Below are 17,688 nucleotides of genomic sequence, written 5' to 3'. Positions count from 1 at the left end.
GTGGCTTCACTGTGCAGCTTCATCTTGGTTGAGAATGTTTTGATATAGGTTCAGATTATACAAGCTGTGTACTTATGTGGCGGTTTTCCTCCTTTGTTAATAGTTTTCTCCTATAATTACTTGCAGGCAAACCAGTGTACATTTAGGATCATTGTGCATGGGAGACATCAAACGGAGAAGGAAAGCTGCTCCCCTGCCAGGACCCACAGGTAACCAATTTCCCTGGGACAGAACACAAAACACAAGATGTTAAATCTCTAAATACAAAGCAGTAGGTCAGTGACCTGGGAAAATGCTTGATAAATTCAGTGACTTCCCATATAACTTCAGATATGTCCTATCCTTATTTATTAATAGAGATTAAGAAATAAATAGGCTCTCTTAATTCTCCCTCAGACATTTCCAATTTCTAGTCCTTTGTAGCACGGCACTTCTTTAAAGAGAATAAATCTTTTTTCATATACTGAGAATCATAGACAGTAAAGATTACTGCTTATGCTTCAAGCGTTACAAGGTAGAAGACATGAGGTATCTTTTTTCTGTGAGGAATGCATATGAATACTATAAATACCCTGCACAATAAAGATAGGATGTGAATTCTTGGGCAAACAATTGAAAATGTGGAGATAAAGCAGTGTTTCACAGCCTTAAAATTAGTGCTGTACATTAAATAAGAAGCACTTGCAAGCACATTTCTGAAAGATTTTTACAGATGCGAGGTCACAACCATTGGATGCATTTTGCTGATGTCACAGCTGTGAAATGACTTTTTCAATACTTAGCAGTGATTTATAGGACTCTCATCAGTTTGTTGTATTAATTATATATGTGCGTACTGGAAGGATTAGATTGTGTGTGTGTGCCTGTCTGAGGCTTTTTATATATTGCTAATATGGAAATCTGGATTGCATGTCCTAGTCATATATCAATTACTATAGCAGCACATGCAACACATACAGTTCTTCAAATATATTCTAAATAGATATCTTTAGAGAAGCCTAATATTTGTATTCCGAGTGAATTCCCCCTCCTGAAACTTCTTTGTTTCAAACCTCAGTGGCAGAAACAGACCAAGAATAATATTAAAAATGTTATAAAAGCACCTTAGTGGCAGCAGTATGGAAAAAGAGAATGTGTGGGTCAGCTTCTAAGACTCTGAACATATGTGAAGTGAGAAAGAAAAATACTTAATGGCTGAAGAGAGAATAATATAATTATTTCTACAAGGTGATTTTCACTTCACAACTTTCAAGTACTAGACGATGTCATTTTGTACTGAGAGGGTATGAAGTATCATGAAATTAATTTTATTACTCATTTTACCTTTGGCTTTCCGTGTTCAGTATTTTATTTTACAAGCTGGCTCTTCTGACTAACTTTGCAAAGCCAATATTTTGATACTAAGGCAAATATATTATGTGGTCATTCAATGTTACGTATCTATATATTCACAATTTTAGAGATTGTTTTGCTCCCAAAATTTACGTTTACATGGAGAGAGACAGAGAATAATGGTGGATAAAGGTATCATATGAGATACCTTTTAACTAATGTGTGTTTCAAGGTAAACTTTTCAATTTTGTTCTGAGCAGGACGACTGAGAAATTTTTCTGTGGTTGTATAAAAGTTTTTTTCTGCATTTAATCATTGCAAATTTTTAAGCAAATAGAAAGTTTGGTAAACTTTGAGTACATATGTGTAGGTAATGTATAACATTTTATAAATTATTACAGTTGTCTCAAAGGCTCACCTTCATACAGATAAATTATTTATCCATCACAGGCCTTGTTTGTTTGTCGGTATTTCATACCATCTTATGAAAGAAAGAGTTTCCTTTTAGAAAGGAAATACATTTGGAAATTTGGATTAAAATGAAAGATCACTATTTGATTATTCTTCCTTCAGTAGTTTTAGTTAGCTAAGATATAGGAACAGAAGGACTAGATTTTATGTAGGATAATTTGTAAACTTTTTTCTTGAACGAAAGAAAGGGCAAATTTTTATATTCTTATGAACAAAAGTTGGAAATGAAAAGAAGCATTCTGCTAATAACTGTCCATATTTAACATCATAGTGAAACCTGAAAGGCTGTCTGTAAATGAGTCATTAACTGCAAACGTTTCCTTGAGCTATATATGCTGCAAATTAGCAAAGTTTCACCTAATATGAGCCAATCCATTGAAAAAAGTATTTTCAAAATTCTTGTCTGCATTTTTTGAATAAATTACATTGGTAAATTAATTCTCGTAGCACTATGCACAGTGTTGAAAATGGCCATTTATATGTTTAGGTTCAGTAGTACTGAAGAGAATGACTGGTGATCCCAGTGAAGTACCGAAACACGTTCTCTGGTTTTGAGTCTCACAAGGGTAGCACCTGCTACTTTCAGACACCTTACAAAGCCAGAGACTTCTGTAGCAAGCAGTGTTATTGGTTAAACATTTATTAATTGTGACAAGAACACCCAATTTATTTCAGTACTCCGGCTTATTTACTGCTCTTTCACCTTTGTATTTTGTATTGAAAAAGTAAAATGAATATTGATAGAGTTAGATATTGATTTCTAAATTTATAGCCTGTTCTCAGCCTGGAGTCAAAGTCACATACCAATAGGTTTGTGTATATTAGTAACAAAGGATGTAGCCTTACTTGTACAGCAATGAGAAGCTATTGAAGCAAGAAAGTTTGAGCAGCATGGAGCATTTTATAGTTTCAAAAATGTCATTTGTAAAGGTGAAGAAAAGCTGTGTTGAAAAGCAGTGAAGAAAATGGGAGATAATATACATATGGATTGTTAGGAGCTGACAGTACTGAGACAGGAGTGTCCTATTCTGCCTTTTTTACTAAGATAAATTTTCTGGTTTGTGGATGCTTGATATAGCCCCATCTGTGTGTTACTGAACCTGGACAGTTAATTAGTTTATCAACTAAAAAAAGATACTAATAAAAATTGTTTACTTCCTATGATTTCTTTTAAGAATTAGGTGTTGTACATTATAAATACCTAGTTTTTTGCACAGCTTCTTCCGTGAAACCAATATTATTTCAGTGATTCTAGTCAGATTTGGGACCAGGTCATTCTCAATGACTTTATGCCCTCTCTGACTACCTGAGTGGTAGAGCTATCTCATATGACACCCTGACATATTTCATTGCAGCAATACAGTGCCCTCAAGTTTGTATAAAAATCTCTTAGACAAACTAATATATTATCATGGAAATAGCTCTACCAAAACTGGGTCCAGTATTAATGAAAATAATAACAAAACAACAAAAGAATTTGTATGCAAGAGAAAGGACATTCTCTGCAAAGTATTGTTACTACTTGAAACACATGAATTGGGAATTTTTACAGTAATTTCAGTCTTAGATTACCTAGTTTAAGTCTCATATCAAACCAGTAGATGCTACAGAATTTTAGATGCCATGTTTATACACTGAATATGCATCTACCCTAGTTCCTTTCCTATTGACTGTCTATCATCTTCTGTACAAGACATTTCTCAATCAGCTCCTGTTAAATCCCTAAGACTTTTTAGGTTCTTTTTCTTTTTTCTTTTTTCTTTTTTTTAGTATGAAACCTCTAAATCTTAAATGTTGGGGAAAAAATCATCAAACTGTTTCACATCTGCAGCATGTTAAGTTAATTTACAGAATGTAGAAAGTTTGATGCAGAACAAAAGTTAAGTTTTACTTGTATGCCTTGTAAATAGCCATTTATTTCTATGTGAAAACAATCTTTTTGCTCTGGTCTTTACATAGCATGGTTTACAGTTTGGAGCAGTGTTGAAAACCTGCAAAAACTAATTTTAAAAAGAGAAAGCTATTTTGTACTTAAAATACAAAGAGTATGCATATAAAATATATAAATTATTATGCATGTTATGGGCACTTTAATACTTAAATTTTGCAAAAGCAAATTTCAGATGTCATTTTCTTTATCTAGTTGGCATGTTGCATGCTACACTTCAGGCTGGTACTGATTGAAATGACCAAGTTAAAAGTCTCATTTTAAAGAATGTGTTTTAATGAAAAATGTGACAGATTCTTAATTACAGCAGAAATACTGAGCACTGCTATAATGCCATCATGACTCACTTTAACAAGGTAATCAAAAGGGTACATGTTTTCATTCCTTTTTAAAAATTGCCAATGGAACAGCTAAGCAAACTATTTTGCTGATGCTTAATATGTCAGTGATTAAAAATCAGACCTGAATATCTGCAGTACCAAAATGATGATTTGAAAAAGATTGTGATTACACTGTGATAACAGAGGTGGCTGAGGCTAAGTTTGTGGTGAAGGTCAACTTGGTGAGATAGTTGCAGAGAAAGGGTAGACTTTTGTGTACTTGGGTAAACTGGCAGTAAATTTCCAAAACTCTAGACAAACTATTATACGCCTGCTTTCTTTTTAGCTTGATTCACTGCTTTTCTATCTAGTAAACATACAACTCCATAGATAGAAAACCCTTGCTATAGGGCAATACAACATTGGCATGTGTTGTGAACACTTCCCTTATTGCGTTGCGCCATTTCTTATCCTTAGTCTACGAAAGTTCTTTCTGGAGTACACAGCGTATCTGCTTCATTGTCCGGCCTATGGATACTCTTTTTTGTTTTGTTGGCTTCTGCAGCAGATTAAATTTTAGGGACTCCTTTCTGTTTCTTTTTTTTCTCCTACCATATTCTCTCACTAAATCAGTTCAAAAATTAAAAGATCACAGAGTGCCATCCAGTATTGGAAACTGCTGTCGTTTCAGAGCAAAAGGCTTTTCATGTTGAGCTTGAGGTCATTGGTTCAGGCGGGGCCCCTTACAATAAACACCAGAGTCAACAAGGAGAGTTCAGTAACAAACTTCAGAAGAAAAGATCCTCAATGCAACAAGAACCAAGCTTATACTGAGAATTTGCTAATGGGTTCCTTGTGATCTAGAGAGAGGACAATGTTCTTCAGGCTGTACACATAGCCAATTAAAGTCAAGGAGAAACCTTCAGGTTGATAGAAGATGACTGTACCTGTCTTTTCTAAATGCTGTTGTCTTCTGAAATGTAGAAGGTTCAAAAATAATTCGCCAAATTACTCTGGGAGTCTTTCCTTAAGGTATTTGTTTCTGGTTGTCGAAAGCATTCAAATTGCCTCCATTGGGAGTTGGACTCGATGATCCTTATGGATCCCTTCCAACTTGAGTGTCGTGGTTTAACCCCAGCCAGCAACTAAGCACCACGCAGATGCTCACTCACTCCCCCCCGCCAAACCCACCCAGTGGGATGGGGGAGAAAATCAGGAAAAGAAGTAAAACTCGTGGGTTGAGATAATAACGGCTTAATAGAACAGAAAAGAAGAAACTAATAACGATAAGACTAATAAAATGACAGCAGTAATAATTAAAGGATCGGAATGTACAAATGATGCACAGTGCAATTGCTCACCACCCACCGATCGATGCCCAGTTAATACCCAAGCGGCGATTCCCCCGCACCCACTCCCCCCAGTTTGTATACCGGGTATGACGTCCCATGGTATGGAATACCCCTTTGTCCAGTTTGGGTCAGCTGTCCTGGCTGCGTCCCTCCCAACTTCTTGTGCCCCTGCAGCTTTCTCGCTGGCTGGGCATGAGAAGCTGAAAAATCCTTGACTTAGTCTAAACACTACTTAGCAACAACTGAAAACATCAGTGTGTTATCAACATCCTTCTCATACTAAATCCAAAACACAGCACTATACCAGCTACTAGGAAGACAATCAACTCTATCCCAGCCAAAACCAGGACGTTCAGATATTCTGTGATTCTGTGGTTTTTTTGGACTTCACTTTCAAGAATCGTAAACCAGCTTAACAGAGGATATCAGCAATGAGAGCATCCTTAATATATAAGAAATTTCTGCTCAAAAAAGGCTTTTATTTTTCCAAGTTCCAAAGGTATGTCTCATTAGACAGTTGTACACTTGAGGAATAGCTTTGTATGAAACCGAGAGGTGTCAGTATGATGGCCAGTTACGTGCTCTGCAAGTTCTGCTGGTTCTCTACCAGGTACCATAATAAGGTGACTCCCCACAGAGAGGAGCTGCCTCCATTTTAGATGCAGTTTGTTAACACTATCACCTAGAACTCGCTCAATAAAAGCAGTACCTGGTATTCTATCGGCCTGCTTTAGGTTGTTAATACCAAAGGACTTTTGTTAACCAGAGAAGGTTTGGGAGTTAAAATGTGCAAGGAGAAAACACGTGTAGCTTTTCCCCAGTCAATATAACTTCTTACCCCAGCTCTCCCCAACAACCTCTCACTTGATGGTGACTAGTTTTAATTTCTCCTGAGGAACAGGGACCACTGCTACAAATAGGCCCTGCTATAGATTATGCAAAAATCACTTTTCTTAAAGGTTTTTAGCATATAATTTACTTTTTGAATGAGGAAGGAGACCTATGCATAAACCTGATAGCTTTATGCAGAAGGTTTTTGCCACTTCAGAGGAATAAAAATAACTGTTTAAGATATGAGAAAATATTGTCATGATGTGAGAATACAAAATTCATTGATCGGGTTTCCAGTGCAGGCCAGTTTGGACTTCCATTTTCTGTCTTTCTATAAAAGCTTTGCAATTGGTGGAAAAGTTTCTGATAAAAACTGTCATAGATTTCAGTTATACTCTGGATTTCATAAAGAAAATTTTCGCTTTTGATCTCCAAGACAATGAGAGGAAATTTTGATTTATTGATTGTAAGAGAAGTTTACCTTTCAGCCTATATTGACACTGCCAATGCTAACGTAATAACTAAGATTTACGTTTGGATGCCTTCATTACTGATAAAGGGATCGCAGTGAGCATCGTTTGCATAAATAAATAGGCAAATCGTTATCTAGCCCATAGTAAAAAAATGCAGATGTATTTGTCTAGTTTTAATAAATTAATCTTCACATTTTAAATTAAGATAATTTGACCAAAGATAATACTCCAACCACATAGGCACAGAATAGGCAACAGAAGTGGAACTTCACCTCCAGTATCCTGACAATCCATCCCAACTTGAGTTAGGGTCAGAGAGAGCTACCCTAATTTGCATAGTCCTAATATCTGTTTAATCCTCAATCTTTCTGCTGAAATTTACAATAACCATGCTGTCCATTTTGAGAATATTACTTTGATTTAAATCTTTTCCCTGTGGGTTTCAGTGTAAGGTTACAAGCCTTTTTGTAAAAGTCAGGGAATGCTTATCAGAAGTGAGCAGTTTTGCTGAGTTTCAAGGGGTTTGAGCAGAACTCTGGAATGGTCCCCAGGGAGAATGCTTCTTCCAAAATGCCATCCAGTGACAGTCTTTCTGTCAATGTAGACAAGGCATAAAACTGACCTCCTTTGGACCCAAGTGAAAAGACAGTCTTGAGTATTCAAGAGATTCCCCTTTACAGAGGGATAAATGGGAATCTAATAATTCCAACTCTTTCCAACCAATTTTAGTAATAGTAAAGACTGAATGGGCATGAAGTTACACTTTACACACAGTATAGTCCAATAAAGCATGGAAGGAGAAATCCATTTTCATCAGTGTATGGATATCTGTTTATATATTCAGGAGAGTTGAAAATGGATTTAAATCTAGGGTCTCTGCTGCAAGAAAGAATGCATTTACCCATGCTGCAATTACGCGATGATTCGTTTAATACCCCTTGCAATGGGGCAGTAGGAATGAAACTATGGCAGTACAGACATTAACAGAACTCTGCTGTGAATGCTGGGTAAATAGGGAGGTTTCCGACACCTACCAAAGTTACAGCTCTGTCCTCTCTGCTATTTTTATCTCTCTGCTAGCTAGAATAAAATACAATGCAAGCAGACTCACCTGAACTATAATCATTCTAAGGTTACTCTTTAGACACAGTCTTAGAGAGCTCAGTGTGAGGGATATATAAAAGTCTGGTATAAAAATGGAATCTCAAATATTTTGCTAAATAATATGGCATTTTCATAACTGGTTTGGTTTTTTGTTTGGTGTTTTTTTGGATTTACAGCTATAGTATACTGAATTTTGAAAACCACTGCAGGTACTGATTTTAAAAATCACAGTATGGCTGTTGGCTATGCTCATGATGCTGACTGCGCAATTATCCAAAACAGTTTTAAGAACATAAACATCTAGGCAGTCTGATTCCCATTTTGCTAGTTAGAGAGAGCTGGCATAAAAAGATACGCTACAGCAATGTGTTATTCTGATTACATTCCTTGTAAAATTGTCTTGTGTATCAGTATCAGTCCCTACTGTTCTGAGCTCATCTGTCTCATGAGGAGTCAGAAAAGAAAAAAAATAGATGGAATATTAAATGCTTTCAGAAAATGAGGGGGAAAGTGCACTAGCTTTTAAAGTGAAGCAGCATGTATCGTTTCTCCTTCCATTGGCTGTTTATCCAACATCAATACAACACTTTAGGAGCCAAATTACTAAACAAGCTGCCAATTAGGCTTGCAGTCAGCTGGATAGATTAGTGGCTAAGAGAGGCAGATACAAGATTTTCATCTCTTGAGCCAATTACGCAAGTGAATTACCATCCACAATGCTCCTTGGAAGATTTGAGGTAGAAAGACTGACTCTGCTGTGATAGACATAAGTGAGATCCAGGGTAGGGGGTAAGGGTTAGCAGGCCATGTATTGCAAAAATTACCCAAGCAAAAAGAGATCCTTCTAGGAAAGGATTTAAAGGATTTAAGGCTGCTGGGAGCGATAGAAGAGGAAATAATAGTTGTGGTATTCTCTGCAAAGGCATTGCTGTTCTGCTCACAAGTCTTAATCATATAAAAGAAAGATGAAAGGCCAAGACTATATTTATATACACTGTCATTTTCTCAGAACTGTTTAAAACCCCGTTTTCTTAACATCAAAAATAGTTCAGTGGCCAGAGATGAAATTACTTCAATATGCCTTCATTTGTTTCTTACAACCGGGGGGGGGGGGACCCCAAACAAAAAATTTTTTTAAATAAGAGTTATTTAAGAGATTGAACCTAGCTGTATTCTGATTTTATTCACCCCAATATAAACCAAACATGCTTCATTTTAGTCCAGCAGTTGGACCATGCAAATAAATATTGTCACAATGGTGGTTTATGAGGTCACATTCCTTTATTATTCTATAAAATATGCTAACTTAATTGGTGAACTTTTCATTTTTTTAGAAAGATTTTGCAAATAAAATGGATCTGTCAGATCAAAAACTGTGGACAGGCTCATTTGTTTCCTGCTGAAGATGTTGTACACTGGTGTAACATTGTTTCTTAAATATGAAGCAAATTTAAAACCTGAACTTTTGCAAGCTGTTGTATCCAAAAATGATTAAACAGATGTGGAGCCTGCAGCAGCATTAGACCTCTGATCTGATTTTAGCTTACAGATGGAATTAAATTAATTCATGGCAATCACTGTAAAATCAAGGGTATGGCACTGAATGCTAGTGTACTGTTTAACCAGGACATACCTGTCTCAACAGCTGTTAAGAAAAAATTACATACCTTTATTTTTCATTGAAACCTGCCTTTAATGCCATCATAAATATCATACCAAAAATTAAACAAATGTGATGAGTTTTTTGTTTTCCCCTTCCCAGTTTTGCCTCTTTCTACTCATAGGTCCCATATTCCATGTATGTAAGGTCATATGCATAATACGTGTAGACCTTGAAGCGTGTCTATTCATATACACAAAGGTTTGAGGATTGGCCTTTTTTTTTTATTTCATTTGGCAGTATTGCAAACAGAAGGAACGTAAGTGAGGGTATTTTACAGTGCTGTCTGTTCAAGCAAGTTACTGTTCCTCAGTGTTTGCTCCTCACTTGTGTACCGGCAGCCACTTCTACACGCAGACTACTCATCTGGTAGATCAGGAACCAAGTTGTTATGGTTACGAAAAACATTTTCAGTCTGTAGAAAGAAAGGGCTCTGCACAGAACATTCCTACAAGTTATTAGTACAGAGACTTCCTCGTAACTCCAGGAACCCCACAAAGCCTCATAGAGCAATAAACTTAGAAAAACATACGCCCGCTTTTTTTTCTTAATCTGATTTTGCATAGTTATTTTTTGTGGGGTGGCGCGGTGGGTTGATTTTGCTCTTGCTCCTGGGTGGGTCGAGACTGAACACGTCCCAGAGGTAGCACAGCCGGTTTCAAGGCCAATGTGCTTGGACCATTCTCTCTAACAGGCCCTACTGGCTAGTCCAAGAAGTGCCATAGGCATGAATTAAAAACTGAACTTGAAGATTAATATTGCAAGGACAATTACTGCTTTTAATTAGAAAATAAAAGCCCAAAGCACAGGAATGGGGGTCAGGGGAATAGCACACAGTGTAGCATGATTTTTAAGAGCTCTTCTGTCATGCAATCAGCAATACACATTTTTTTCTTCCGATTGCTGATTGGTCATGGAATGGAGGAAGAGAGCAATACCACTACCTGTGTTCTTCTGATTCGAGTAAAATATGTTATATTACAGATAAATTTTTCAAATTATGTGTGAAAATTGCTGGAATATTAAAGACAGATATAGATAGTATTTATGTAAAACCTGACTATACTGCAAAAGAATGGCCTGCATATATGAAATACTTTTCACAATTAAAATAAAAGCTATCCATATTCACCTTGTTTGCAAGAAGGAGTAATTAGTCAATTAGTAACATAGGCAAGTTGGGTGGGGTTTTGGTTTTTCCTTATTCTTGCTGCAATACATATCCTCCAAACACACTATCGTTTGGACAGTGTATGCTCTTTGATTGTTGGCCCAAAAGTGAGTTGTGAAGCCAAGGTTATGGTGGTTTCTCCTCTTTTTTTCTTTTTCTTTTTTCTTTTTTTTTTTTTTTTTAAACCTGGTAACATATAAGAAAAAAACAGAACTCTTCAGGGGAGGTTTCAGCCTTCTAACGGGAGTTAGAGAAGTATGTACAGTGGAAGGAAAAATAGTTATAGTATACATTCTAAAAGTACTTATGTCTTTCAAAACAAAAAATATTCCAATTATCCTGTCAGTCACAGAAAAAAAAAATATCAAGCTACTTCAAAATTTATCAAAAAATGGAAACATCAGTTTATTAAATAACATATCAGGATACAGATTGTTCTTTCGTATATCTTTTTTGTGAGGTTGCTCTGGCTGTCTTGAGAACTGAAATTCATATAGAAAGGTACATCTGTTACAGAAAAAGGTCTGTGGGGTTTTCCCCCAAATAGACTAACAAAAAGGCTGTTTACATTGTCTCAGGTTGTGCCTTGCAAACCATTCCAGCAGCATTGCTGTTTTTGCCTAAGCAGGATTATGAATGGTTTAGTATTCCCAAGTCTTAGATATATGAAAGATACTCTTACCCTTGCTCTTTCCTACTTGGCGGGTCTGTTGGATCTTTCCTCCCTTTTAAGTTTTTCCCATAATTGTTCCACAGATGTTCATTGGAACAATGCTCCATTTCTTACCATCACTTGTTGTGAAAAGTGGACCAAAACACACTTCCAGGATTTTACCTGCAAGGTTTACCGGAACTTTTGTTGAACAGTAGCCTTTTTTCTTTCCCTTTTTCTGAGCTAGAAAGTATAACAAAGAAGGTTGCAAAGCCTGTGTTGTGTATGCCAGGCAGTGTCAGGGACTCGCCTGTATGAAAATTGCCTCTGCCTGTGGGGGCCTGAAAAGAAAGGAAGTCTTGGACATTGAATTTTGTGCTGGTCAGTTCAAGAGAAACCCTCTCGGGAACTGGAGGCTGCTGACTTAAAAGCCTTTATTTTAAGCCTAGCATTAAGCATAGCTTCAAACCAGTATTAAAGGATGCTTTCTCTCAATGCATTTCCCTTTTTCTTTGACTCAGGAACTGAGATACTAGGAAGCCCTCTACCTTTTTTTGTAGCCAGCATTTTACTGAATATGAACGGATCTATAGTGGATAATGCTGGAGTACTGTAAATTCATCATCGCAATCATCATGAGGTTTTTCACATGCACCTCTCGTTTTGAACTTCTGTCTCTGTATGTGGTTTCCACTGTGGGGCTTTGCTTTTTTCTGTGTGTGATAAATGAGGCTTTTCAGATGTGCATATTCAACTTTTCCTGTGTTCTTATTTAGCAAGCTAATATAATGATGAGCTTGCTGCTTGTCAGTGGTAAATTCTTGATTGAAGACATGATAGTCTCCAAAACCACAGTCTCCTTCTACAGTATTTTTCAAAAAGTAGCAGGCCAGAATCAATAGGTAGAAAGTTAAACAGATAATATTTGAAACTGGGCACGTGGTAGGGGTTTTTTTGTTCTTTTGTCAGGGGGCAGGGAGATGTTGAGCAAAGCTGAAAACAAAATCCAGCTGCCTACCTGCAACTGCTTGTGTTAGTTCAAAAACTTCAGCCCTTTTTAAGATTGTTTGCAATGGTGTAACATGCAGGTTATTGAAATAAGTATCATTTGTATCCCTCGTGCAAGACAGTTATATATGGGAAGGCTTATCTTCTCTAGCTTGAGGAGTTTGGCTGATGAGGGAAAAAACCACTTTGTTTCTTGACTTCACTTTTTTTTTTTTATGATGCATTCATGGAAGAAAAAAATTGGTTATTAAAAAAATGAATCTGTTATATTAACACTTGCAGTCCTGATGATCTTTTCTGCATTTCTGCAGTATGTATGCAGCTTTTCTCAGAGAACTTGACGGTGTCACGACCCAGACATTAACTCTTTCAGTCTCTCACAGATGGTATGGAGAGAAAAGTGTAAACAACACTAAATGGCATTGAAAATACCAAAAGTAAACTGGGATGTATCAAATCTGTCTTACAGTGTTCTGTAAAAGAGAAACTGAGTAAAGATACAGCTGAATTTCAGAATAGTAGACCACTTGTCTGTACTTTTTCTGTAACAGCTATAATTGTTTAATCAGAAATTATTTATTGTGTTCTATTGAAAAAGATCTTGAGCCTTGATAAATATTGCTAAGAATGGAAAGATGGTCATGTTACTATGATGTGCCTCAGCTTAGTAACTGTATAGGACAAGAAATTCAGGTAATCTTGCCGATGTGTTGGTAGACTTGTGCAGGTGATGCATGTTCTTTGAGAGTGATGTAAAATCCACCGTATTGGAATATAAAAGATCTGTGACAATAGTTGTCATACTTAAAAGCTGAGTGAGTCTTTAAAAACATTAAAAATAATGCAGAGCGTAAGACTGTATGATTTAGAATCATATGCAGTCAGGAGGTCAACATGTGCAAAGACAGCCTGTTCTAGCAACCTATTAGATGAATTAGGAGCATAAGAAGGTTTAAAGCTTTAAGGGAGATTATCCTGCTCTTCTCCACATGGCAGGCAGTGCTGATTAATGCTGTGTTTCTTTAATCTCAGGGTTTGTAGGTGAAAACACCCAACCAATCCCAGAAAACAACATTGGAAACAGAATGCTTCAGAGTATGGGCTGGACCCCTGGCACGGGCCTTGGACCGGACGGCAAAGGAATAGCAGAGCCAATACGAGCCGTCCAGAGACCAAAAGGACTCGGACTTGGATTTAGCTGACAGAAATGCACTCTGGCAGCCTGATAAAAATAAAGCTCAAAATTAATTTAACAAGACAAGAAAAAAGAAAAAAAAATAAAAGCAAACATATTATTTGTTGTGATCAGCAAATCCAGTTATTCTTCTCTTAAAGATCATTGAAGTCAATGTGCTTCACATTAGCTACACCAGCTGCAAGGTACAGCCACAGTGACAGAACTGGCAGTCAAGTCTAACTTTATAATGGTGCTAAAATATACAAAAACTTCTACTTTTTTATTTTCTGTGGTCTTAAAGTTTGTATTAAGCATAAAATTCAGTATATTCACTTTTTTTCATAAAAGCTTCTGACACAGCAGGTTTTAGTATATAAGCAAATTTTTTTTGTAACTATAATTTCATCTCCAAAGTCTTGATAAGATTTGTTGAAGGAAAATAGAACTTTTTACAGCTATTGTGTTTTCCCCCTTTTCAGGCAAAGTTTCCAAACCTGGTATTTCTAGTGTTAACAATATTTGTGGATAAGCTGTCATTTTGCCCATAAGATAGACACGTTTCCCACTGGAAGGTGATATGGTATGCAATTTTGTATGAGAGCATGAAAAATGGCTTTGTTGTCATAGGAATGCCATTCCAACACCATTATTTGGCAATGTATCACTGTCTTCCACGTTCAAGCTCAAAAGTAAAGCTTTTGTATTTGTTTTTACATTTACAGGATTATCTTTTTTCAGTAAATATTTTAAAAAGTTAAAGTTTATTCTGACTTTGGATTTCCCTTTATATTAATAATCCTCACTGTTTCCACACTTAAGAATAGTTTGAGCTTTGAACCAGGAAATTGTATTTTAAAGATGACTGTTTCAGTGTTTATACTCTGGGGTTTGGCATATTTTAAACAATGCAGTGTTCAACATCGTGTTAACATTTGGTTTGTGATCGTGCTGGTGCCAATGAGCCACAACCTTTAAGGATCATGAACAGAAAAAGGGCAAGGAGAAGGATTAGGGTGGAGGAAAGGAAGGAAAAAGATACTCTGACATCTCGCAAATCTAAGGTAGCAATTTAAAATCAAGAGGGATCATTAAGTGTTTTAATCAGTATCCTAATGTATCTAATGTCAGCAGAAGCAATTTCATTAAGCCCGAACCAATCAAGTTCCTAGGGTACTTATTGGTCTGCAGTATAAAACAAATTCCACTTTAAAATTAAATGATAGGGCTGAAGGAAACTGTTGTTCCGATGGAGTAAAGGGAAAATCCTGCCCTCCTCCCCGCCCACCCCTGTAGTAGCTGGCAATATTTACCCTGGCTGCAGAGGGAACAGGATTTGATTCTCCAGTCTTTTTTTTCTTCAAGAGGAGGATGTCTCCCATCCTCTGATACCAAACTGCAGAGAAAAATACTTCCTTGCAGATGCTTGCAAAGATATTTCCTTAGAATAAAAAGAGCACAGCTTCCTTCATGTGACCGTGAAATATAGTCATGAATTTTAAGAAGTATTTTTATTATTTTTCTTTTCCTCTCTCAACTTCACCCATTTTTCCAGAAAAATAATACGAGGAAAAGAAGAAGTAGCAGCATTATAGCATTGAATTTGCTTAAAAGAAATGTTCATGCTTCCCACTATGAGTACTGTCGGTTTGGGAACATTGTTTCACCATACACGTAGTGTAGAATAAAAGGTTAGTACCTGATATTGTTTTTAATGATAGCTGAATGCACATGTTCTCTGAGTTTCAGGAGAACTATTTATTGCTGTTTAAATACTTTATATGATTGTGTGGGTTTGCTTTTTAAAATGATAAGAAATTTTAAACAGACTTGGGATTTATAATCAATACATATACTTTTTATTGGAAGGTTTGGGGGCATAGCATAATGTGAGTTTGCCACTTCAAATATCTCTTGCACAACTAAACTGAGTTAAATACATTCCATATCCAAAGAATTTCAGGGCCACATAATTGCAAAGGGCTGAGAGCCTGGAATTCTGCAGCTAGCAGAGGTGCCCACTTGTATCAGTGTTATTTACAATAATGAACTTGTGGCATGCTCCCATTCTTTCAATGCAATGTGCTACTGAGAGCAAGTGAATTCTAAAGACCTCTTTGTATTTTACACCACAATCAAAAAATCCTTAAAATAATTTTAAACATGAGAATTGTGAAAGGGAATCTTTAAGTTCTGATTGTTCTAGCTCTATTTGCAAAACTGTAAAGGAATATTCATTCTTGGTTAAAATTCCATTGTTTTGCTTTCGTTACAATGTATCTTGGTCTGGAAATTCTAAGTATGGCACATATAACACTTGTTTGAAATATTTCTGTGCAATTTACTGTAGTAGTAGTTTCTCAAGAAGTCAGTCTGCAGCTCCAAAAGTACTTGAAAATGTTTCCTGTTCTAAAAAGATAAGAGGGAAATAATGGATACATGTTGAGAGAAAACCTCTTTAGCCCGTTCAACTCCTTATTCATCCATTAATACAGATACAGTGAAACAGCCAACCTAGTAAACAACCGTAATGGAAGAACTATTTAGTCTGCTTGGAAATCTTAGAACTTTTTGGTTTAAATCAGTCTATTAGTGAGAAACTATTAGACATTAAGATTAGTCAAATTGATTTTGATATAGAGATAGATACACTTTGTCTGTTTTCCAGCAGGTATTCTCACAGATGCCACAGCTGACAGTCAACTTTATCTGTTAGAAGCTGTAGAACAAAATGATTTATTAAAATTTTTTAATGTAGTGTTTTGAGATATTTTTTTGTTGTGGTAAAACTCCCATTCTGACTCACACTATCATTTCATTTCTGTTTTTCCACATCTCACAGGAGTGGTTTTAAAGATACTCCAGTAGTGTGATTTTGCACAGTTAAAAGTAGTGTTAAGAAACAAAACAAAAATGAATTGTACTTTTTCTCTTTTAAGCCATTGCAATGTTAGTTGGCTTTGAAACAGGTCAAAGTACTTTGATTTATTGGTGGTATTTTTTCTTCAGGTCTTTCCCATACCTAACTTGCAATCATACTGTGATACCTGCTATAAGGTTGGCTCACGTTACTTTAAAATACATATACAAGTATTTTCAGATAATAATTCTTAATGGCTGTGACACTGAGGGGTTTTTTTTGCCTACATAGATAAATACAGGATCATCTTGTATCTAAAAGTTACCATCCATTACTTGCCAGATTCTTTCCATTTAGGTGTTTGATTAATCAGTAGCTCAGCTGTTATCAGAATATTCTTCCTCTGCAGAATGTTTAGTGAAGAGAAGAGACATTATGTATTATCAGCGTTGCGTTTTGCTACATGTTCCATGGTGTCTCAAAGTTCTGTGAATTGAGCCATTAACTGTTAATAAAAGAAACCCATGAGCAGTATCTTATTTTTAAATAAATACTTGTCAAAGTCAGAGAAGCGTTATCGATATGCTCATTCTAACAAGTTTGTCCCTGCATTTGTCTTTCTGCAATTAGGTCAATAATGGGTGTAGAATGGCAGTAAATAGCTAAATAATATGTATAGAATGCTTTGCTTTAACAACACAAATGCAAGATGAAATAAAATAAATAGACTCCATTCTTCATGGGTTTTGTACGTTCTTTTCTTTAAACTGCCCTTTTCAATAGCGTTGTTATTGCACGGGTGAGTACAAAAACATGCTGTTTCTAGAAAATATAATTAAGGTGGCTAATATCTTGTACCAAGCAGATGCATATTATGCTAAAGCTATTATGCCACCTTATATGTACCTTTTTACTAGTACTTCTTTTCTCGGTTATTATGATCCAGCTGAAAAGGTTACACCACAACATCAGGAAATGCCTCGTTTAAGATGTTTGCAGTACTTTTGTTATCGTAGTCTTCTAAGACGTTTAAATACAAGTTCTCTTCACTAAAGAGTAAAATATGTGTATACTTTGATAACTGTGACAGGACCTTGTGCTTTCTCTTCAAACAGTTCTCCAAACCTGTTCCTCCAAGGAGAACTCACACAACCTTTGTTTTACTTTCCCTCTCCCCACGCTCCCCAGGGCAGTTTCAGTAAAGGCATATCAGAAGTGGGGATCCCTTGCCTCTTACTCTAGAGTCAACAGACTTTTTAATTAGACTTTCATCCCTAGCAGAATTTTCAGGAGCAGTGGCATAGTTAGCACACAGCAATTGCATAACCGAGT

At 36.3% G+C, this 17,688-nt stretch overlaps 1 protein-coding gene across 2 annotated transcripts in view; it reads left to right on the top strand.

Moving 5' to 3' along the window:
• The window catches only part of GPATCH2 (G patch domain containing 2), a 130,682-nt gene extending 113,643 nt beyond the window's left edge, over positions 1 to 17,039 (top strand). For both annotated transcript variants that reach the window (XM_010562137.1, XM_010562136.1), the window contains 2 exons: positions 127 to 209; positions 13,355 to 17,039. In XM_010562137.1, coding sequence (XP_010560439.1) covers positions 127 to 209; positions 13,355 to 13,524 — 253 coding nt within the window. In that variant the 3' untranslated portion in view covers positions 13,525 to 17,039. The remainder of the gene's footprint in view (positions 1 to 126; positions 210 to 13,354) is intronic.
• Positions 17,040 to 17,688: the final 649 nt, after the last annotated feature.

Source organism: Haliaeetus leucocephalus, unplaced genomic scaffold, assembly GCF_000737465.1.
Source record: "Haliaeetus leucocephalus isolate CR32 unplaced genomic scaffold, Haliaeetus_leucocephalus-4.0 Scaffold156, whole genome shotgun sequence".
Classification (NCBI taxonomy): Eukaryota; Metazoa; Chordata; class Aves; order Accipitriformes; family Accipitridae; genus Haliaeetus; species Haliaeetus leucocephalus.
The sequence above is the reverse complement of the archived record's forward strand: the minus strand, read 5'-3'. Positions and strand labels throughout refer to the sequence as shown.